The 23,681-nt window shown below is 39.9% G+C and overlaps 1 protein-coding gene across 6 annotated transcripts in view; it reads left to right on the forward strand.

The window, feature by feature from the left end:
- LOC106112114 (interleukin-5 receptor subunit alpha-like) overlaps window positions 1–23,681 on the forward strand; it is a 46,017-nt gene that overhangs the window by 12,765 nt on the left and 9,571 nt on the right. The window contains exons 1-8 of one of the 6 annotated variants that reach the window (XM_027791530.2): window positions 5,176–5,315; window positions 12,385–12,467; window positions 15,281–15,467; window positions 15,826–15,980; window positions 16,123–16,270; window positions 16,842–16,950; window positions 17,037–17,224; window positions 20,448–20,584. In XM_027791530.2, the coding sequence (XP_027647331.1) occupies window positions 15,365–15,467; window positions 15,826–15,980; window positions 16,123–16,270; window positions 16,842–16,950; window positions 17,037–17,224; window positions 20,448–20,584 (840 nt within the window). In that variant the 5' untranslated portion in view covers window positions 5,176–5,315; window positions 12,385–12,467; window positions 15,281–15,364. Of the gene's footprint in view, window positions 1–5,175; window positions 5,316–12,204; window positions 12,468–15,280; window positions 15,468–15,825; window positions 15,981–16,122; window positions 16,271–16,841; window positions 16,951–17,036; window positions 17,225–20,447; window positions 20,585–23,681 lie in introns of those variants that run through there. The other 5 variants (XM_055802228.1, XM_055802231.1, XR_008746860.1 and 2 more) reach the window with 5 other exon arrangements.

The raw sequence follows: 23,681 nt of genomic DNA on the forward strand, positions 1-23,681 counted from the left end.
TGAGACCCCACGTGAGGTACTGCGTCCAGCTCTGGGGTTCGCAGTACAAGACAGACCAAGACCTGTTTGAGGGGTTCCAGAGGAGGGCCACAAGAGTGGTCAGAAGGCTGGAACCTCTCTCCTCTGAAGGGAGGCTGAGAGAGTTAGGGTGGTTCAGCCTGGAGACGAGCAGGCTCTGAGGAGACACTGTTGTGGCCTTTCAATGCATAAAGGGAGCTTCTAAGGAAGACCGAGAGACACTTCTTACCAGGGTCTGTAGTGACAGGGCAAAGGGCACTGGTTTTAAACTGAAAGAGAGTCGATTTAGATTGGACATAAGGAAGACATTTTTTATGATGAAGGTGGTGGGGCACTGGCACAGGTTGGCCAGAGAAGTTGTGTGTGCCCCATCATTAGAAGTGTTCAAGGTCAGGTTGGATGTGTCTTTGAGCAACCTGCTCTACTGAAAGATGTCCCTGCTCGGGGCAAGGGGGTTGAACTAGATGATCTTTAATTTCCCTTATCACCCAAACCATTCTATTATTCTGTGATTCTATAAAACATGATTTTATTAAACAATCTCCAGAGCTCATGCTCCTGAGCTATTTGTTTCAGCCTGTGAATCAAAGCAGAGAAATATGGAAACATCTGGTGCTATAGATTTGCAGCTGTCAGGGTAAGAACAAAGGTCTCCAGATCAAACTATAATGTTGAGCAAAACTTTGTACCATATAAGGGCTGTTGTGCTGAACTAATTTTTTCTCAGGTAGTAATGGAAATAGTATTTAAAAAGAAACATCTTTAATGTATTCATTGCTGAATGGACTGGGATTTTCGGTTTGAGCTCTTCATCAGGAAATAATCTATGTTGGAGTCTGTCACAATTTGAAATATAAATCCAGTCTCCAACCAAATAGAATGCTTATTGTGGTGTTAACATTTCACCTTACTCTTTTTCTCCACATACAACAAGTTGTTTAAAAAGTGGGAAAATTGAGATAGTTTAAATAAAGAAAGATTTTTAGCTACAGACATTGTTAAGTCCTGGTTCTACCTATTTTATTGTATTTTATTTTATTTTATTTTATTTTATTTTATTTTATTTTATTTTATTTTATTTTATTTTATTTTATTTTATTTTATTTTATTTTATTTTATTTTATTTTATTTTTGCCAGAATTAAAACTCTTAAACCTTTTTAATGCAACATAATTTCTGTTAACATTTATATACTGTCAAAAAGCACATCAATGCTGAATTTGCAGGCAGGCTGATTGACCAGGCTAAATCATGCTTTTGCTTACAGTCATCTTACACATTATAGCTCTGTACTGTGAATGTTAAACAAGGCTTCAAGGATGGGATTAATTTCTGAAATGCAGCTTAAACCTGCATATTGTAGTCATCTATACTTTAGTTACTTGACTCTGTGCTCCCTTCAGTCTCTGTGAAGAGAAATGGATATTTTCTGGGTGAAAATGAACAGGGCGAGAGGAATTTTGTTTTGTCAGAGTGTATTTCCTTTCATTGACAATAATGATAGCTGAATCTGATTTGTACACATATAAATATCTCCACTTAAAAGACATTTCTTCATTCCAGAAGTCCTTTGCCTTTTAAGTTGCAATGACAATCATCTGATTATTCCCAGAAAGGTAATATGCATCAGTCTGAAATTGTAGTTTTACAGCAGTAACATAAGCACTTTAATTTCTTTCCCATACAATCACTGTTACACTCTGACTTGCAGAGATTTGTGCTCAGGTTCTTCAGTCATTAGGTTACGCTGAATATTGTGTAAGAAAATATTAAGGAAGTAAATGAATGGTGTTCTTCCTGTATCTTTCTGTATTTCTTGGTAAACTTGTACTTATCATGTTCTAATCATTGCTTTCTAGTGAGGTTTTGCATTATAGCGATTTTCTTCTTAGAAGTACCTTACTCATTGCTCTGTTGTTCCAGTTTGTGAGATATACTATCCTAGCTAGTTTTGCTTTTCTTTTTTCTTTCAAGTCTTCTTAGCAACTATTTACCCTCTGTATTTCAAGTTGGTGTAGTTTTTCCTTTGAGATATTCAGAAAAGATGCAGTACTTTTAAAACACTAAATATTGAATAGTTATTAGTACCCCTTTCCACCCATATGGAGGTAGTCTCTCTGTGACAGCAACTCTGTTTTTAGCTGTAAAGCAGCACACCCTGAGCTGCTGACCTTGTGAGACTGCCTCAGCCTCTCTGATACCCACTCTGCTGTATCAGCAGTGGGATATTATTCCAAAAAGACATAAATGGGTACAGTGCAGGTAGTAAGTTCTTGAAGGAGACCTTGTTTCTTTCAATGGCACTTAAATTCAGGGAGCCGTTAGGACCTCTTCTGGTAGCCTAGTGTATGAGGAACACCTGGTGATGGTGCTCAGCAGTGGCAAGATAGCCGTGGTGCTCTTCAAGACATAATTGCTTGGTGACTCTCCTGTGCTTCAAACTCTGACAGTCCCCTCTTACCACAAAGCCTTTGTTTTAGTGATAACACTTACTCAGTCCAAATCACATGCAAAGAAAAACTAAAAAGGCCTTGACAGTCTTTGAGAAACTCAGGCACCCTGAACACTTCTGGCAGTAGCCTCTACAGGAGGCATGTCTGAATGTAGTCCTTGTATAGCAAAGTTGAATGGGTTGGCAGTTGTCATGTGACAAATGAAGACAACAAATTTCCTCCAGAGATTAGGTTACAACCTTACAACAATAATGTGTTCTGCGTTATCATTACTACATCCATAAAGCCCCCCATAATTACTTACAGCATTAAACATTCCCAAACTATTTTTTAACAGAAAAAATCCCAAGCCTAGCTGCAGTCCATCTTCATCACACTGACACGTTTTTCTCAGGTTTAGTGGCTTTCCCTACTGACCTGTTGATCACAGTTTTTTCTGTTCAAACAGGACATGTCAGATACCTAGACGGTTGGTCATAGGTCTGATCTAACAGGAGACAATCAATGTCAGTCTTTCATCCAGCAGAATGACTAGGTTTGGAAAAAAGCACCTCTTCAGCAATTTCTCCTGCAGGTACTGGTAACTCTAGGTGAGATAAGGTAAAAGTATGCATGCCAGATGCAAACGTCATTTGCTTCTGTAGCAGTATATGGTCTAAATCCCTTAAAAGCCATATTTTGGGGCAATACTGTGGTGGGTTAGCATTGGCTAACAGGCAAACTCCCACTCAGTTGGTTGCTCGCTACGCCTCCTTAGTAGGACAGGGGGAGAAAATTGGAAAAAAAAAAAAAGGAATTGGAGCTCATAGGCTGAAAAAAGAACAGAAAGATTGCTTACCAGTTGCCACTGTGGGCAAAACAGACTTAACACAGGGAAGATTAACTTTCATTTATTGCCAATTAAAATAGATACTGGTAGTGAGAAATAAAAAGACCAATATTTAAACACCTGCCTCCTCCCACCCCTGCCTCGGCTCTGCCTCGCTCCCCTTTATACCCCTCTACATCCCCAAGTGGTATGGGGGCATGGGGACTGGGGGGCTATGGTCAATACAAAAACGGTTCATCTCCACTGCTCCTTCCTCCTCATGCTTATTCTGTGTGCCAGCATGGGTCCTTCCAGGGCTGGAGTGAATCTCTGCTCCATGATGAAGCATCTCCAACTCCTCCTCCTCCTCTAACTTTGGTGTTCCCTCTGATTTTTCTCACTTTTTTTCCTCCCTCCTCCTCTCTCTATCCAGCATTCCTCCCCCTTTCTTAAATATTTTTTTCCAGAGGTACGACCTTTTTGGCTGCTGGGCTCAGCTGTGTCCTGCCTTGGGTCTCTGAGCTGGCTGGAATAGGATACAGGACAGTCATTGGAATCTTCTCACAAGCGCCACTCCTGCAGTCCTGGCCAGACCTGTTACCACATCAGGCCACCTACACCCAATGCATGTTAAAATAAGTTTGAGGCACTTTGCTTTTTCTTCCTAAAATAAACAGAAGTGTGAATTAAAATTGAGCTAGAGCTTAACACTTGCTCTGGGATGTCACCTGCAAATAGGCATTCTCACCAGCAAAATAGTTACAGGTCAGAGTAAGCAGGGACACTTCTTGCTCCTTAACTTAAATACTATGCTTATCAGAAATAATGACCTAGCTAAGACAGATTACTAGCAATTTCAGGAGAAGATGATGTGTTGAATACTCTTCATGTAATGTACCCAAAAGAGGCTTTGGTTTAAGCATGGAGCTATTTTCCCAAAGCTATCCTAATTAAGATATCTACAGGTCAGTTGTTACCGGAAAAGTAATTCCAAAGCACAGAGTGGGATTCATCTGTAATGTTAACCATCTAAAAATCATATCCAAGTCTGATCCAGAGTCTCATTCAAAAGGGCGAGACTCTGAATTATGTAGGGCATAATTCATTTGTTCTGCCTTATGGAATGAGATCAAACCTTTAACAGACAACATGACAAGTTCATTAATCCTTGTTCTCTGTGAAGGGAACCCAAGGTTATGAGTCCAAACTTAAGGATCTTTGACAGATACCTAAGTAATGGCAGATAAATCTTATCCTCCTGATGCAGAGATAGATCTTTGCACAGTGCCGCAAATGTCTCGTCTGCTGATACCTGGTACCGGTAGTTTCAGTGGTGAGGTTACCTACTACAAATTAGCTAGCTCTATCATGTTTGCAGTGTTTATCATTCCCTTAGGTTTTTCCAGTTATTGGAACACTTATGGTGATTCTTCAGAAATAAACCTGTTTTAACCTAAGGAACAACTGCTTAAAAGGAGGAAAAATAATTAGCCACACACACACCTCAGATAAAATGAAAGAGATGAGGCTAAAATAGTGACTCAGCTTAACGCAGGGAGCACAGTCATGACAACCCTAACTCAGCTGGGTAAACTTTGAGTTCTCTTGCGTCAAGAGAGATGGTACTTCTGCATGATCAAGCACACTATTAAGGGTTGGAAAAGGAAGTAGTGTCTGGGCCTGAACAGGATCTGACTGATTTACTGGTCAGCTGAACTGGTTGCACACAGGGAGGTGAGTAAGCTGATCTGTGGGGCAAGTAACATTGGACTGAGTGCAGAAGATTTGGAAATGTTACGTATGCTTGACCCACAGTGAAAGCTACAGCTTTAAGTAATGACCTCTGAACGAGAAACATGTCTCACTGGGACTCTCCAGCATGCTAAATGGGGAATTACCTAAGCTTCACAGTTAGAAATTGCACTGTAGAGGGCTGTATCTTCTCATCTTCTCTGTCAGAAAAGTGTGTGTCCCTCTTGTGGGACTGCAGGAGTGAATCATGGATGGATTGCAACAGTTGTGAACCTCTGCCAAAGGTAGGTCCTAACAGCATTCCTGTTTTAAACTTTGGGCAAGGTTAATTCCCTTCTCTCACATTCTTCCCAGAGGCAAACACTGTCACCTCGTCCTCTGCCAAGGAAGCCAGGGCTGTGTTAGAGCTGCCCTCCTCTGACTGACAGACTTTAACCGCTTCTCCTCCACTTTATTTTCTATCCAGTAATTCTCAAGAGAAAAATTTATCGTTTAGTCAGAAAAATCAAGAACCCTTCACTGAGAAAATGCAAAATAACCCCTACCTGAACTCTCAAATTATTTTTAGGCAAAGTTTTAGATTTCAGAAGGCTCTTCTTACAAAACTTTCTAAAATTTAGAATAAATCAATTTGTTAAATGTCCAACATTTTAAGATTTTATCAAAGTATTTGCTGACGTTTTTTTACTGATGTAGATAGGTCAGTCTTTTGGTTGAGAACAGAGTGGCTTCAAGAGGCATGTGTAATGTGTAGTGGTTGCTCCAAGCTGAGCTATGGCAATGCCTCAGCCGTGTCATGACAGACACCGCTCGCTGCCCTTCAGTGTGATTTCTTGCTCAGTGTATTCTTGCTGACAGGAGTCTGAGAGGCCAAAAGAACACAATAGAAGAATTTTTGTTGCTGAGGTCCAGATTAGTAGTAAGGAAATAGAACTCTGAACAAGCACAACTATCAAAATTGACCAATATTTAAGAGTGCTGAGCTCCTAGAAATGTATACTTCTCTAATACAGAATAAATATTTGAAAATCTCTCTAGGTGAAGTGGCCAATGACAATCATTTTGTTGGATGGTTCAATTGTGAAGAGGTTGACATGTTTTGGAACTGATTAGCAAAAGCTATTTCACAAACAAGTCATATATTTACTTGCACTTGGCAGATGGATAGACATTTTCCTTCTGCCTGGCTTTGGGGAATTTTATATCAGAATGTTTGGTGATGAGTAAATTTTCTTTCAGCTGGGTGGTAAATGCTGCTCTTCACTATTGTGCTCTTGGGCAACCAGAATTTCGTAGGGGAGGAGTGTCATGAAGGTGGATAGATTTTTTTCCCCTCTAGATTTGGCTTATTAAAGGATACCAATTTAGTTGCCTGCACTAAAATGTCATCTGCACCTATTGTCTTTCTTGGTTAGGCAATGGGTGCCGCATGGTAAAACTAGAAGACTTGCAGAATCACCGAATCACAGAAAGGTCAGGGTTGAAGGGACCTCTGGAAATTATCTAGTCTAACCCCCTGCTAAAGCACGTTCACCCAAAGTAGGCTGCACAGAATCGCATCCAAGCAGGTTTTGAATCTCTCCAGAGGAGACTCCACACCCTCTCTGGGCAGCCTGTTCCACTGTTCTGCCACCCTCAAGGTAAAGAAGTTTTCCCTCATATTCAGATGGAACTGCCTATGCTGCAGTTTGTGCTCATTGCCCCTTGTTCTGTCACTGGGCACTGGTGAAAAGTGTCTGGTTTCATCCTCTTGACACTCACCCTAAGATATTTGCATGCATTGATAAGATCCCCTCTCAGTCTTCTCCAGGCTAAGGAGGCCCAGCTCTCTCAGCCTTTCTTCAGAAGGGAGATGCTCCAGTCCCCTAAGCATCTCCATAACCCTCCGCTGGACCCTCCCCAGTAGCTCCCAGTCTTTCTTGAACTGAGGAGCCCAGAACTGGACACAGCACTCCAGATGTGGCCTCACCAGGACAGAAAAGAGGGGGAGGATTGCCTCCCTCCACCCGCTGGCCACAGTCCTCCTAATGCACCCCAGGATCCCACTGGCTTTTTTGGTCACCAGGGCACACTGCTGGCTCATGGTTAGCTTGCTGTCCACCAGGATTCACAGGTCTTTCTCCGCAGAGCTGCCTTCCAGCAGGTCAGCCCCAGCCTGTGCTGGTGCATGTGGTTGTTCCTCCCCAGGTGCAGGACCTTACACTTGCCTTTGTTGAACTTCATCAGGTTCCTCTCTGCCCAACTCTCCAGCCTGTCCAGGTCTCGCTGAATGGCAGCGCAGCCTTCTGGTGTGTCAGCTGCTCCTCCCAGTTCTGTATCATCAGCAAACTTGCTGAGGGTACACTCGGTCCTTCATCCAGGTAATTGATGAATAAGTTGAACAGGACTGGACCCAGCACTGACCCCTGAGGAACATGGCTAGCTATAGGCTTCCAACAAGACTCTGCACCACTGACCACAACCCTCTGAGCTCTGCCCTTCAGCCATTTCTCAATCCACCCCACTGTCCACTCATCTAACACACACTACCTGAGCTTACCTATGAGGGTGTTATAGGAGACAGTGTCAAATTCTTGCTAGGTCAGGACAGACAACATCCACCTCTCTCCCCTCACCTACCCAGCCAGTCATTCCATCATAGAAGGCTGTTAGGTTGGTCAAGCATGATTTCCTCCTGGTGAATCCATGTTGACTACTGACGACCTCCTTTTCCTCCACATGCTTAGAGATTATATTCAGGATGACTTTTCACCTTTCCAGGGACAGATGTGAGGCTGACGAGCCTGTAGTTTCCTGGGTCCTCCTTCTTGCCCTTTTTGAATACTGGAAAGACATTGGCTTTCCTCCAGTCCTCAGCACCTGTCCTGTCCTCCATGACCTTTCAAAGATGATGAAGAGTGGCTTAGCAATAATACCTGCCAGACCCCTCAGCACTCAGGGGTGCGTCCCATTGGAGCCCATGGATTTGTGGGTGACAAGACTCCTTATCAAATACCAGTTTGTGAGTTGAAAAAATCAGATGGAGGATGTAGAAGGCAGCACTTTACGATATCTTTGGAAATCTAAATAGGAAACAGTCTTTTAATAACCATTTGTGAATCAACAGAAGCTTTGCCAGTTCCAGTCCTAGGTCTTAATGGTGGAAGAATGCAAATTAAGACTTGAAGTTTAAAGATGTTACAAGGATTTTTGAGCACCTGAAATTTCTTCTGCGTACCAACTGGGAAGGAAAATAGAATGAAGCATTCTGAAGGGCATTTGTAAATGAATTGTATAGAGGAAGCATGGAGAGAAATTAACAGTGCTTCATTAAAGAATTGAATGAAAAAATGTCTTTTATTTAGAGCCCATTTCTTTTTTCAATCTGCCTGGTTTAAAAGGTTTTATCTAAACAGGGGGAGCAGACACAGCCTTTGTAACAATTTTAGGGATCTGAAATTCAATTGTAATCAACAGAGATCTAATCAAAGCAGTTTACAGTGTGATTTATCAGATTTATTGTATGGGTCTACCTGAAGGTGACATGAGTCTCTTCCTTCATTCTTTCAAGCCTTAGTCTCTTAGACTGCTTGTCATCACAATTGCGATTCATCACTGATCTGACCATCACCCCAGAAGGAATTTGTGTGTATAACGAGGTACTAGCTCCTGATCTGTGTTCTGAATTTTTCTATGTAGTTCACAAAGTTTAAAATGGAAATTTCAGAATTGTAACAATTCCTAGCTATCTCAGCTATTTCTGGTGTGATTTGGAAATTTTGTATCATACCTCTCTGCCTCAGTACCTCACTCAGAAAAGATTAGGGGTCTGTTTCCCCCCCCCTTTCCCTCCCATTTCTCTCCCCCCTTAAAAGTGGTGCATATCCTAAGGTAGGTGTTAAATGGGTCTGTTTAGTCTAATGGATTTGTAATTACAATACTATCAGCAATACCTTTATAATTCAAACCTTTTACTGATTCCTCCTGATTAGCTGAGAAGGAGCATGCCTATACAGCATTGCACTCCTTTATAGGGCTCTTTCCCACCCTAATACAAAGCCAGCATACCCCACAGTGTACCCCAGACCTCCACACCGCTGTCTCATAAATCTCTGCATGTAGAATTTGACTGTAATTGATATTAACCTTTACAGATGTAAAAAAGCAGAGAAACTAGAACAGAAGCATTGTATCTGAAGTTTACTTTCACTGTCAACAGATGGCAATTTGCTGTAGCTGATAATTTTTGGATAGCAGAGAGACATCTTCTCCAAGAAATTGCTTTCTCTGGCAAGCCTTGTATTGATGATATATGTACATATGCATTTATCTAGTTTGAAAAGTGTTACAAAAGTAATCCACAACTAAAGAAACTTTACATTTTGAGACTGCAGATACAGAGTAGAAGGCCACATGGACAGCTGCCATCCCTATTATGTGAAACTGAAACATGAAAACAGCTTCCAAACAGGATTAAGAGACCCAAATGGTGGTAATTTAGTCACTGCAGTAAAAAACTGTGATGTCAAAATTCCCATTTGCTAACTAACTCATATAAATTTCAGGACACTCCCTTTACCTTGCTGATTTCCTTCAAGCTTGCTTCACTACCCTTTTGCAATGAAACACTTCATTTTCAACAGCCCAAATCTCTGAAATTTCATTTTCATATCAGTGCAAAGCAAAAGAAGAGATTTTCCACTCTTCCTCTCTTGATGCAAACTGAGGTGGAACTAAAGAGCACCCCAAATGCCCCCAGCACATGATTACAAACAGTAGTCATGCTAACACAACAAACCAGACTTCGAGGAAATCTGAGAAGGGAAACCCCGTGTCCTTTAATCACAGGCATGGGACTTCGCTGGAACTAGCTCAACACAGGGTTCAGATGACTACAAAAGAAATGGCTGCTAAGTACTAAGAGCACTGGCTTTACAGATCGTTAGCAGTCATTACTTTCTACAGGCAGATAATGCCGGGCAAAGTACTGCATAGTGCATTATCCTTATGGATATTTTTAATTATATGACATGCATTTTTGATCCATATATGGTTCCAATGCACCACTTTAATGAACTGTAACTATTATTGAATCCAGTGTGAGAGTCTATAAGGATGGAAGAAAGTATTGATACCTACCATTCTAGCTTTTCTTGGTAAATTAACTGTCTGTGGGGAAAATAAGTAAATAAGTAAATAAATAAATCTTTGAGGTGTAGCTTTCTTCCTTTTTATCCTTCATTATTTAAAATTCTAAGAAAACTCTAGAAAACATACCACAAGGTAATGAATGGCTTTTCTCTGAAGTCAGCAATGGTACGTTTTATGCTATTGGTATCAGAAAACAGGAAGAAACATGTGCTGTCATCAATTCAATGTAGAAACTACACACAATGTAGAAACAGACAAAATTTACATTTTTTGCTAATAAGCAGGAGACACTATAGGGAAATAAGTTTTCTATATTTTAAAAAATAAGTACTAAGCTTGTGGTCAGGTTTAATACTGTTAACACTGGATTTGAAATTCTAAGCCACACTCTTCTCATTTAAATACAACATACTTCTAAATATAGACAAAGTTTTCAGGAAGCACTTACCTCCCTTTATTTAGTTCATTGTTACAAAAGTAGTTTTTTTGTACATCCTCACCTTCAACTCATGTATGTTAAACTCTAGAACAAGGGAACAATTGGATTCAAGGCATTAGAAGTAAAGCTGTTGCTTTGGCCTTTTATTGTGTAATTGCATTATCTAATGTTAACAATAAAATAACATATGGACCTAAATACATTCCTTTCTAATCTAAAGCCAAGATTAAATTATTGAATCTATGTATAAGGGAAACCTGGATATAAAACAGTCACAGTAATCACATGCAAAAAATATGTTATTAAAAAAAAGAAACACATGGTATACACCCAAGACACAATGCAACAGTTTTTAAGGCTTTACTAGTAGGAAGTTGAAATGTTCCATCGGGCTTTTGTATTTCTTTGGTTGGGGTCTTTTTCTGTTTGTTTGGATATTTTTAAACATGTATTTTTAACATACATACTGAAAGAATAAAAATATTTCCATACTTCACTGTAACGAGGTCTGCCTGGGGTGAGGATGAAGATCTTTAGGTCTCTACCACTTCACTTAAGCCATCAGAGCAAGGGGGGTGCATGGGATCCTTCCTTTGTCAGCATTTCTCTGCTGCGTGCCAGGTAGCTAAGGATGGGGAAAAGCAAAGCAGAAGAAACAGTTTCTATGCTCTGGAAGGGATCGCACCAGTTATTAAATGAAAGAAAATGTATTCCTTGATCTCTTCAGACTTTTGTAGCAGTGCTTGTGAAATAAGACTTTTGAAAAATAGGTTGTCCAAATTTGGCAATTTTTTAAAGGGCAGTAAAAAATGTGTTCTTGATACCTTAGGTTCATTTTTGCACCTAAACCTGTGGTCAGATTCTTAGTGAATAAACTTTTTAATGTGAGCAAAGAGGCATATCTGTTCCAAACCATATTCCCAGAAAAAAACCAAACAGTTATTTCCATTATTCCCTCTCTAAACTCAGCTTGAGGTAGAAAGCTGGAATGGCAAATATCAGTTAATATGAATAAAGTGGCAAGTTGATTTCAAACCCACTTATTATCAAGGTAGTCACATCTCCCAGAATACCACTCATAACATGCTGCTATGGCTTGCAATTGCCTGTGTAGTAACTACAAACTAAGCTCACTTACAAAGTAAACCAGGTAAAAGTAGGACAATTTCAGAAGCTAGGCTGGCAAAGCTTCAGATATGAAGAGTAAACAAGACAGTCATACCTGTTCAAAATGTAAGCTTGATTTGTTTGGTTTTTTTCCTCTGTTAGTTCTGTGACTTTTCGTTACCTGTTTAGTTTGTATTTGTTTTGTTTTGTTTTGTTTTTAATTTGGTGTGCAATGAAAAATGTTTATTAGCCACTGAAGAACCAGGAGAAAAATGGCAATAAGGGTATGATCTTTTGGGGATTTTAGTTTCATAACCAACACTTGCACTGTGTGATTGAATTTCTTCTATAATCTGACTTTTTCTTAAAAAGTAAAAGCTCTTTACAACATGTAAAAAGTTTTGAAAACTTACTCTTCCATATGCAGAGAAAATAAAAAAAATAAAAAAGAGAAAAACCAGTAACAGATCTGACCACTGAGTTAGTCATCCAGAGGTGTGCCGCTTTCATGGTGTTTTGAAGAATTTGCGTAAAGTTCCAGCTAATGTTTGTTTATTCAGAGGGGTGCTTCAGTCCCATGATGGGAAGCAGCGCTGGGAATGGGCTTTTCTGAGGGGGTGGGTCCTGCAAAAAGGGAAGTCTTTTGAATCAATTTTTCATTACCGTCCTAAATCAAGACATTCTCCAGTGCTGATCCATCCTGCTTCTCAGCCCAAATGATGCATAGGTTATCCAGGATTTAACAAGCATTGAAATGAAGGTAAGTTTGGAAAAAATAATGTAGATGGTACTGCTGTTTTGACTCTTCAGCTACCCAGTCCTTTAAAATTTATTTTACCTATATGGTTTATTTTGTCATTCCTTAATACATTTCTGCATTGTTTACTATCAAATATGGGGGCTTTGAAAAACATGCATCAACAGCCTTAAAGCATAAGTTTTAGGTAATCTTAATCAGACAAACAGTCCTAGTGATTCCTCTTAGATAAGACTGTGCGTTAGAGCCAGGAATGAAAGATTTCATTGCTTAATTATTGAATTTACCCTCTAAATAAGGCTGAAAGTATTTCTCAGAGCACTTGAAAATGTCTTTTTGACAATTTTATTATTTTTTTCAAAGAAAATATTAAAAAAGACTGTTTCTTAAAAAGTTAACTTTTGTATAATCAGCCCCACGAACTTTCAAAAAATTACTTTATTCAAACACATGGACAGTGAACAGATCTATACTACAGGAAGCTTTCAGGTCCTCTGGATTTTTAAAATTAAATGGTTCATATTCCCTGCAATACAAGTAACAGCTCTTAAGTTTCTTGAAGATTGGTTTTGCTACTTTCATTTTATTTGCCCTGACTGTCTACTTCCCAAATTCACCAGGTGGGTTTCGCACAAGACGTTACGATCTCTGCAGCTGCAGTGGTGTATGGGCTGGCAGCTCCCCTTACGTTACCTCCCCTTTCTCTCACATCAGCGACCCACCATTTTAAACCAGACACGGCTGGGCAGCAACCAACAGGCATGGTGTAGTTGAAGCTCAGCAATGAAAGCAAGGGGATAAATGAAAGACAAAAAAGATGTAAAATATGAATGTAGTACTGTTTTAAATATTAAGAATATTCTCCTAGTTTTTTTAAAAAAGTATTTTTTTCACAGTGCACTGTTTGGAAGGTAATATTATTTTTTTCTTTACAGTTATTTTTTAGTTTATTTAAATTTCTATCCCATTAGATTAACTGGACTGTCTCTATGTGTATTTGGCTAGTGTGCATTTCTCCAGAGACTAAAGGGTCAGAGAGGCATTTAAAAAAAAAAAAAATTGTCAGGCGGCAAATTTTATTTTGCACTCCTGACTGAATTTCAGCACCATATGCTAACATAAAGCTTTTTGTAGCATAGGATTAGAAACACACAGTCATGTCTGCATATGTCTGAGAAGAGACGCTCTGTTTTTCTGCCCATCTAAGCTGGCATAAATAGAAATACATATTCTTTGACAAGTTGTGAATCTAAGGACCTTTCCTTTTCCTGTTTCATGTCCCCTTTTGACTTGTGTTTTCCACAAAAGTTAATTTTACTATTAGCTCCAAATATTTTAACTTAGTGTTTTCCATCTTCATTTTTCGTTTTCTGCTAATCTAAATAAAGTACATACATATTGCTAGATCTAATTTTGATTGCTTCATCTCATGGGAATGGATGAACCCCTTAAAACTGCTACATGTTGAATTATAAACCCTTGAAAGCTCTTTGTTTTCATTTTATATTTTCTCTGACTTTTTCTCTTGCCACACACCATACTATTCCAGGGGCATAGTTAAAGGCAAAGCTCACCCCTTTCCTCTCCTAGCAATTAGAATTGGCTTCTTTCCCAGGCACACCAAGCAGGAGAATTCTCTCACTCATTTTGTTGGCTGTGTGCGTGTTGTGGCACACATACTAAAGCTGCTGCGGTTGCTGCTACAGCTGAGATCAAAACCAGAACAAATGAGGTGGGGAAATTGCTGCCTTAAAGCATTTTGTTATGATTTTTCATAACACTTCATACACAATGACAACATTCATTAAATGACCTCTTGTTCACTGCATTGTGCCAAAACAGCATTATAAATGAATCTATACGTATATGTATTTGTATTTGTATATGGGTTGTTTTTTTCCAGGTAACCTCATTGCAGATTTTTTGGATGTGCTGAACATTCACACATTTCCCTTTGACTAACAAGCAGTACTGGTCATGTAATGTATTGTGAACATTTTGATATGGCTCCAGATGTCCTTTTGCTGATCCCTGGATAACATACATAGAGTGTGTGTGAGCATTTAGTATTGAAAGCAATCAGAGCCAAGATAAATCAGCTTGTTTGTAAGTGAAAGACCCCAAACACAGAGGAGTATTGACTCTGTGGAGGACTTGGAAGGTCTCAGAAGTTGTTTTACATTAAAGCAACCTTAGAATGAATACTTAGCCACCACAGAAACAGCAATTATGTCTTTCTAAAACCAACTTTCATGTGTGGAATGTATTTGCTCACTGTATCCTGAATTTAGCAAACACCTGGTATACTCTTGCTGATACTAGCTTTTCTGAATGGCAAAATTAATCTCTCCTCAGATAGTTATGGTTCATATTCTCCTAAAGCAGATACCTAAACCAGGTAACATGAATCACAACCTAGAAGAGGCACTTTCTCTACTGACACTAGAAGCTAGATACCTCATAGAGATACACTGTCAGTTTTCTACCTAAACAAAGTTATATCAGGCAGCTCCTACCCAAACCGTGTGTTTCCAGTGTCAGTTGTGTCATTTCTGTGGTCTTGCATTCAGTATCAGTAGTGTCATATCTGGTCTTGCCTTGCAATCTAAGCAGTACTGCCATTCAAACCCAGCTCAGTATGGCACACATTCTTTTCAGCCCTGGCACCCAGTTAAAGTGTGGGCTTCAATACAAACATCCTGGGAACAGAAGGTACTGCTGAACAAGACCAGTTTAACATTTGTCATTTCATATTTACTTCTTATACTTTGGACACCATTTAAGCAGTTAAGTGACTGTTTCATATTATTTCACAGGTGCAAAATGAAAACTGCTTTTTGAACATAACTTGGAACTAAAGGGTCTCAGTTTCTGCAGACTTGTGGCCCAAAGCATTTGCTATGGCACGTGTTAGAGTCATTCCTGTCATGCTGATATTAAGTTTTTTCCAGTGTAAGACACTGTTTTCCACCAGCCTGACAAGTGGACAACGAGATGTAGTGGGTAAGTAATGTATAATTACTTACAGTTCATACAATAGCCATTCCAGATGTCTAATCTGAACTTCTTTTCAAGGCACTTTCTACAACCCATAGAGAGAATCAGACACCTGTGCTAGGACAGGTATCCAAGACAGGTAAAAGTAAGTGTATCACCTAACATTTTGAGGGGCGCACATAGGTAAACATGAATCTCACTGCTGAAGTCAGCCATACTCAACAGAGCTCAGAAACCCCCTGCTCGATGTAAGAACAGAGCTCCTGGGAGAGCTAGTGGGTATGCAAGCATTGCTAAGAGCCAAATGCTTTGTGTACACAGCGGTGGGTCCCTCTTTCACTATGTAATATAATTTTAATTGCAGATGCACTTGTGTTACATAACATTCTAGGGATTACCAAGCACGAGTCAAGAGTCATTCTGTCCTGGAATAATAACCTGACAAAAGAAGAAACTGAGAAGTATACTGTGAAGTATATTTTGAGTTATAAATTCTTCAATACCACTCATGAAAGGAAAGTAAGTCGCTCAATGGTTACACATACAGATTTAATTTCAAGTGAAATCATGTTGTACTTCATTCAGTAGATGAATTTGCATTATTTCCCTTTCAATACTTAGTAACATCTACATTCATGCAATTCCTGCTTCCTCCTCTTAGGAAAGACTGCAGGAGAAGAAAAAGATAATACGTCTTGAGTTACATTCTGGTTTTCATGCTAAAGTTAAAACACAGCTTTTTGCAAAAGACACAGAAGATATAATTAAGGAGAGTGGCTGGACAGAGTTTACTTACAAGGCACCTCCAGGTCAGCTATTTCCTACATGTTGTTAAGGCATACAAGCGTTTATGATAACGTTCTTACATGGAGACATAATTTCTAAAAGCTCATTATTATCATGTGCTACATTTTGGTACGGATTTGTTAAGATGACGACACATAACACCTTGGAATACTGCAAGATTATTTCATTTATTAGACATGTCTGGATTCAGGAAACTCCAGCTCTGCTTAGCAAGATGTCAGAACAACCCATCCACTCTCTCTGTTTTCCCTAGTAGGCCATGTCTCTTGAAGATTGCCTTCTATATCACCTAGTTTCAGGAAATCTTAAAAACCCCGAGCTTTTCAGCTACTAATCTGGATATTTTTTTTTCTTTGGGTGGGTTAGTAAGGCTTTTGGCAGCAGTAGCAGATGTGCTTCTCTGCTGTCACTGTCCAAAAAGCCCAAAGACACATTTGTTCTCACATACTACTTATTCATGCTTCTAGGAATAAGGCTATATAACACATTTGTTAAAGCAACAGTCATGTTGTTATTAGAAAATCCATGTCAAATAAACAACACTCTTCCTTTTTTCCCCTTCCTTTGTTGCAGTATATATTCAGAATCTTTCATGCATCATATATAACATTTCTTTTTTCAATTGCACCTGGCATATTAAAACAGAAGCTCCTGAAGACATCCAAATGTTTTGTTCATTAAGGTAAGGATCTTGTGCAAAATGAGTATGAAGCCATGCTTTTGTACCTAGAGTCCTTGATTTACAAAACTCATATTTCCTTCTCACAGACACGTAGGAAAAGATTTTGAATGCCAGCAATATATAAAAAATGCAAGGAAGAAAAATATTGGATGCCTTATGAAAGAAATATCTTTTCAACCATCAAGAAAAATCAATTTAAACTTAACTGTAAGAGATCTGAGAAATAGTTCAGGAGGAGTGTCTTACTACAAAGCTTTTACACCTCAGACAATAGGTAAGTATTGTCTATAATTACCCATTACGAAATGGTTATTTCATTGGTCTGGAAAGCAAAGAAAGGAAAGAGGGAAGTGTGACAATGTCAGAATATTAAGCCTAAAATGTATTAGGGCTCAAAGGTTTTTATTTTTTCCTCTGATGCAGTATCATTGCTGATCAACAATTAGCATTTTAAAAAATTGCTAGGGTAGTGTGAAAAAAATGCAATTTGAAAAGCATTATGACCTTCTTTTCTCCAGTTTTTCTCTTTCCTATCATGTTTTTTAGTGCTGAAGCAAATGCAATTAAAGAAAGGAACACAAATAGACACAAATCTAATCCATAACTGAATTTAAGAACATGAATGTTCTCAAACATTAGTAACATTTCTATTTATTTATTATGCCATTTTTCAGTTTAAAATATTTTGACAGTTATTTTTAATTACCAGCAGTTTTGAATGATTATATAAAATTATTTTTCTTTACTTCCCTGGCACATTTGAATTAATCTCATGGGTAAGGAATTCACTCGAGTTTCAGCACAGACTGCAGATTCAAATATCTTTTAAATTATGAACATGTTGATCATGTTCCAGACCTGTGACGCAGGAATCAGTCATAACTCAAGGGACAGAGAAAACCTAATTCATAACTATCAACATTTATTCTGAGTTGGTTCTCATTTATTCTGTTCTTATACATTAGAATGATTTGCTTTACCTAAAAATTTACACTGCAGTCAGAGCCAGCTATAAGCAAGATGTTCTGTTTTAGCAAAAAACCCCTACTTTCAAAAAAAATCAGATTTTCCTGAAAAAAAAAAACCAAACAAAAAAACTGGGTGGTGGTGGAACCAATCTGCAGGAAGACTGTGTTAGGTGTTTTCATATCTGACTGGGAAGATGTTCACTTCCATACTGGCTGCCTGGGTCTGATCCCACCTGCAGACTACGGCTCAGAGAGCTGCCACGTCACATCCAGTCCTAGATCAGGCGATCCACACAGCAACACAAGCTTTCAGGTGACATTCAGAGGTGATACCTGAACTGCTCTAATTTGCCTGACAACCTCCTGAGGGCTCACCTAGACCCACCTTAGCAGTTTCATACCTTCTTCCACCCCTCTGCTACTCCTGGGGTAGCCTTCCCGGGGAGCCGAAGGCTGGGTGGGCAGGAGCAGGCAGGTTGGTAAGTAGGAGGGAGGAGGCAGCTGTCCCTTCCCTGCTTCTCTCTCCATCCACTCCATCTCCTTCCCCCTGCTCAAAGTGGCCACCACCTCCTCTTTCCAGAGGCCAGACTGCCAGCCTTTCCTCCCTGCCCTTCTTCGCCCTTAGCCATCTTTAGCTGCCATCAGGGGTGCATGCCAGCCACAGCTGGTTCAGCCAGCAGCTTCCCCTCCTGTCTCAGTGCCAGGCACGAACCATCTTACCTTGCCTTCCCTCTCCAGCCCACTGCCAAGCTTTGGTAGGGCACAGCAAAATCTGAGCATGCCTGCAGGGGATGTATTTCACATTGCAAGTAGTGTGGTTACTCTCACAAGGCTCCAGCATGGCAAGCCAGGGCTGTCTGCTCCCTCCTGAGAAGGTACCCTTCAGGTCACACACATGAAAAATGGTCATTTGTATCTGAGCTCCCCTTCTTAAATGGGAAAGCCTTCAGCTAGCTATAGCCCTAGCCTTTGCACAGTCCTGGAGGCCCGCTGTCCTGCTGTGAGTTACCAGCCCCTGCAGTCCAAGCTTCCCTCCAGTAACATCACAGGTGGTCTGACAAAACAGGACTCGTGCATGTCCTGGCTTCAGAGCAGGGGGGCTGAAGAAATGTCCAGATGACACAAAAGCCCAAAAGGTAAATATTCCCTACTCTTGGTATACACTCTGAAGGGAGAGATGCTCTGAGAATAGTATTTCAGTGACTACAAAAAAAATCCAAAACCCTTACTGCTTACTCACCTCACCTTGCGTGGCTCACGGTGTGTCTCTACCCTCAAAGGCAGGTGTTAGTCACTGCCAACAGCTTTGGCGATGGGCAGAAGTGAACAGTTTCACAAGTCTGAGGTAGCCCTAATCATATTCTTTTTCTGACTTTATGGGACCATTGCTCAAAGAGAGGAGACTTCTCCAAGAGAGGAAGGAAAAAGAAAAGCCAAAAAGTAAACCCCAGTGTGACATACACACCTGCGGAGAGACACAGGGTCATGCAGCTGCAGCTGCTAGAGGAATCACAACAGCTTCATGGACTTGCAATGCTGCCACTCACCCTCTCTGTCTCTTCTGTTTTTTCTCTCCAACACCATGTTGCAGCCATGTCAGCCCCAGGTGCTGCTGACCCTGATCACAGAGAAATCTCCTGAGCACATCTTTCTTCCTTTGTAGCATGTGCTTGCCTGCTCATTTACGGGAGAAACAGATTTCTGAAGCATCTGTAGCAAACTTCATATATTGAATAAAACCTGCCAGGAGCTGGCACCCCTTCAGCAACCCCTCAGTGAGAGATAAAATTCCACTTTTTTCAAAGTTCTATTACCAGGCTTATAGGTGTCATAGCACTCTCCATACTAGCCAACTGCAACAAAGTCTTTTACCATCTCATACCATCGTACGCTTCACACCAGTCCCTCTGCTGTCTTTTCCCAGTCTCTCCTCATACCAGAGGACATTCTCTCTCTTCTCCCTGCTTCTTCCTCCCCTCTCTTTCTCAGCTGCTCTCTCTTCATTAGCTGCCCAACCACTTAAGAGAACCAGCCACAGCTGCACCTTATCTACATCAGCCAACCCACCGCCCCTGAAGCCAGCCCACAGCTGTATATTATCAATGCTAATTAACCCAGCTTCATTCCTCTACATATGGGCAGACTTGGGATACCCTACAAGGCACATATCCTACATGGCAGGGAGTCTGTAGCAACTTAGAGGTTTCCTCAACACCCAAACAGACTCTGGAGAGTCAACTCAAAGGACCTGCCCCTCCTGCTCACCCTTGCTACCTTCCCTAGAAAGATACATGGGGATAAAAACAGACTTTTTTTTTTTTTTTTTTTTTAAGACAGCAATGGATGCCACTCAGTGAACAGCACTTTCAAAGAAAGTGTGTCACTCACTGTATGATTTCTTTGGGTGTGATAAACTTCAGAAGAGTCAGCTGTGTATTTTAAGGACTAATGCACTGTGTTTGTTTTGCATCAGCATAAATATGAGAAAGATCATGAGGTACAAAAGGTGTTTCTGTACTTTTTTTTCAGAGAAACTGAACCCGCCTACCAATGTCTCAGTTTCCCTTGAAAACAGAAGTATTAAAATTCACTGGAAACCCCCACCTACTATTGGTTCTGCAAGTAGCAAGTGCTTTTTGTATCAAGTGAAAATAACAGATCGTAAGGTAATCAGGTTTTTGGTAATACACTTAAGCTGTATAACACAACTTCCATAAAAAACTAGGCATCCCTTAAATTTAACAGAATTAAAGCTCAAACATATTTTAAAGAAATCCCAAGGTCTTTTATAAATAATCCAACTTTTCCCATCTTATAAAAAATGGAAAATCAACATGTTTTATGAAGTCTTTCAGAGTCATGCTTGCATTGAAGTGGATCGGTTGTTTTTTTTCTTGTCATCTTGAATTTGAAGTGTACATTAGTATCACATAGATTATTGACTTTTTGTTATAGGAAAAGGAGTATTGATAAAAAGAAAAGTTTAGCAGCTACTTTGATAATGTTTTTAAGAAAAAAACCCCACATGTTATTGTGGTTATTTGTACATACATCACTAAGAGAATCACCCCTGTAGTTTGCATGCATAATATATATTTAAAAATCTTTCATGGTGTATCAGCAGCTTCTCTTAGCCTTACCAGCAAGAAATAGAAAAGTGTTGTAGTTTAGGTTATGCAGTACAGTAACTAAATACCACCTGGCATTGGGGCATTTTAAAATTACCTGGAAATAAAAGCTGAAAAGTTTTCATGCAGATTCTTATTTGAACTCCCAAAGAGCAGTAAGCCAAGCACTGAATTCAAAATATGCTAAGTATGAAATTCAGATGTGTATTGGAATGTGAGTTTTCTGAATCTTTGGTATTTTCATTCAACCTGTCTTTGAAGCTGTGTTTTTGTCTAACTAAATCTGAGCTAAGACACACCTCAGTCAGTGCACAGTATTTTAAAAATAAAAGGCTTATCTAAGCTGGTTGCAAACATTTAAAAGACAATTAAACCCCAAAAGAACATATAACTAGATTGATATGTATCCAGTCTTTGTTAGACACAGTAGAGAAAAGTGCAATGAGGTAGACATGTTATTAATCACCTGAAATTTTCTTCATAAATTAAAGCAGGGTTTATTAATTCAGACACAGTGCTAATCCTGCTAGGCAGCTTCCAGAACAGGCTGGCTCTTCCCACGTTCCCTTGTTACATCATGTGGAAAAGGAGCTCAGGTCTGTATAAGTACTGGCCAAAGCTTCCCAGTCCTCTCTGGGTTTTTTCCAGCAGACAGACAGGTAGCCTTTTTCTAGACCACCTCTGCCAATAATTATCATTCCCTAAAGCATTTCCAAGTCTAATACTTCAAAGCCCCTGCTAGAGACATGCAGGAGCTTGTGCCTGTCCATTCACAAAGCTCCTACTTACTAAAGGCAGTGAGCAGACGGAGCAAGGGAGGTTCATGCTGGATCCTTCGCATCCTGTTCAACAATGTGCTGGAGCCGTTCGGATCACTTCCTGCCCATGCACACACGTTTCCTTCCTGATGCAAGACTCAGAGCAAGGCAGGTGGAAACGGAGAGGGCCAGGAATAAGGAAGGGGTCCCCTCCCACTGCATCGCTGGGCTGTGCCCAAGGTGAACAGGGCGTCCTACAATCCACAGTGTTCATATGGCAACTGCAGCCTCTGTTTCTAGCTTCCTAATACCTTCCACTCTCTGGAAAGAAATGTCAAATACATAAAATAGTACAGCATCCTCACTTAAAGGGAATAAACCTCTTTTATTTTCCTTGTCTTATAAGGCTGCTACTCTGCTTTGTGTGCATCTGCAGGACATAAATGTAGGAGAGGAAAGCAAAGAAAAATCATTGGGGCACAGAAGTGAGTAAACACCTACAGCAGTGGAAAAACATGTTTGTTTGTTTTTTTTCCCACAGATGGAATGGTTTGGGAAGGCAGGAGAGAGGCAGCTGCAGCAACAACAAAAATGGTGTACAAGGCACCAGCTAAATAAGGAGAGTTTTAAGGTAGATTTGAGGAGAATCAGCATCAAAGCCAGTAATGATTAAAATGGTACTTACCTAGCCAAGAAGCACAAAATGGGGGATGGGAGTGTGTATGAGCGGCAACAAGGAAGAAAACTGCAGCAGTATTATGGGAGACACAGAAGGGAGAATAACAGTGCAAGCTGACATTCTGTTTCCTGATCAAAGCAAGGTCTTAATCACTGTCACAGACACTTAATGAGTTGAAGTATTAGCATATCGGTAAGCAGGCTTGTAGATAGTTGTTGAAGAACAAGTAAGAGTGTAATGATTAAAATATACAAGTCTATATTTGTTTATTCTGAGTACCCGAAGAGATGAATTACTGAATATTTACTCACACAAATAATAATGCTGTGATCCAGGTTGATAAAGCTTAAAAATAGGCAGTTAAGTCTGCAGGTGACTGGAATCTGGGAAGGGTTGCCAAGTACCATGGGAAACGAGTTTAGAATGTTGGGTAAGTTTGAAATCAACAGGCCAAAATTCAGTAGTAAGGAAAATCCTATGATTGCACAGTATAAGTCAAATGTGCAAACACAAAATAAGGAATTAACATTTAGGCAGCAATGCAGAAGAAAATAGGTCTGTGGATTACACTGAATCATAAACTGAGTCAATCACTCCATGTTCTTCTATAAAGGTCAAATATTATTCGAGTATGTTTGACAGGCACATCACATGTAAGATGTAGGCTGTGACTAATTCATCCTTCCGGCTGCTGAATTTCATCTAAGTTTCAAATTGTGCTTTGGCCACTACTGCAAAATATAAATATGCTGGAAAAATGTTCAGAGAACACTGAGAGTTGTCAAAAAGAGCATAAGCTTTGAAAACGTACTGTAGGAGTGGAAAACTGAGGGACATGGTCTGGAGGAAAGGAACGTAACTTGTATTAACAATCTTCTGGTAGGTAAAAAAGCATAGGGATTCAACTTGTGCATAGGATAAAAAGTGACTGGCTAGACTGAAAGCAATGTAGGGTAACAGTTAGGAAAGGTGTCCTAATTCCAAGGAAAGCCTAGCACAGGAAAAGGTCTCTGAGACTGCTTGGGAATGGCTATGTATAGAGTTACCAACAACAGATTAGACATCCTCCACGAATGCTTTGGGTAGATGACTGAAAGCTGCTGCACACCATGTCTGCCAGAACGTCACCTACATAATCTGATAAGGAATCTTTCAGTTCTGAACTTCAGAAATTTCCTATGATGACATAAGCTTATTA

The sequence above is a fragment of the Falco peregrinus genome, chromosome 4, assembly GCF_023634155.1.
Source record: "Falco peregrinus isolate bFalPer1 chromosome 4, bFalPer1.pri, whole genome shotgun sequence".
Lineage (NCBI taxonomy): Eukaryota > Metazoa > Chordata > Aves > Falconiformes > Falconidae > Falco > Falco peregrinus.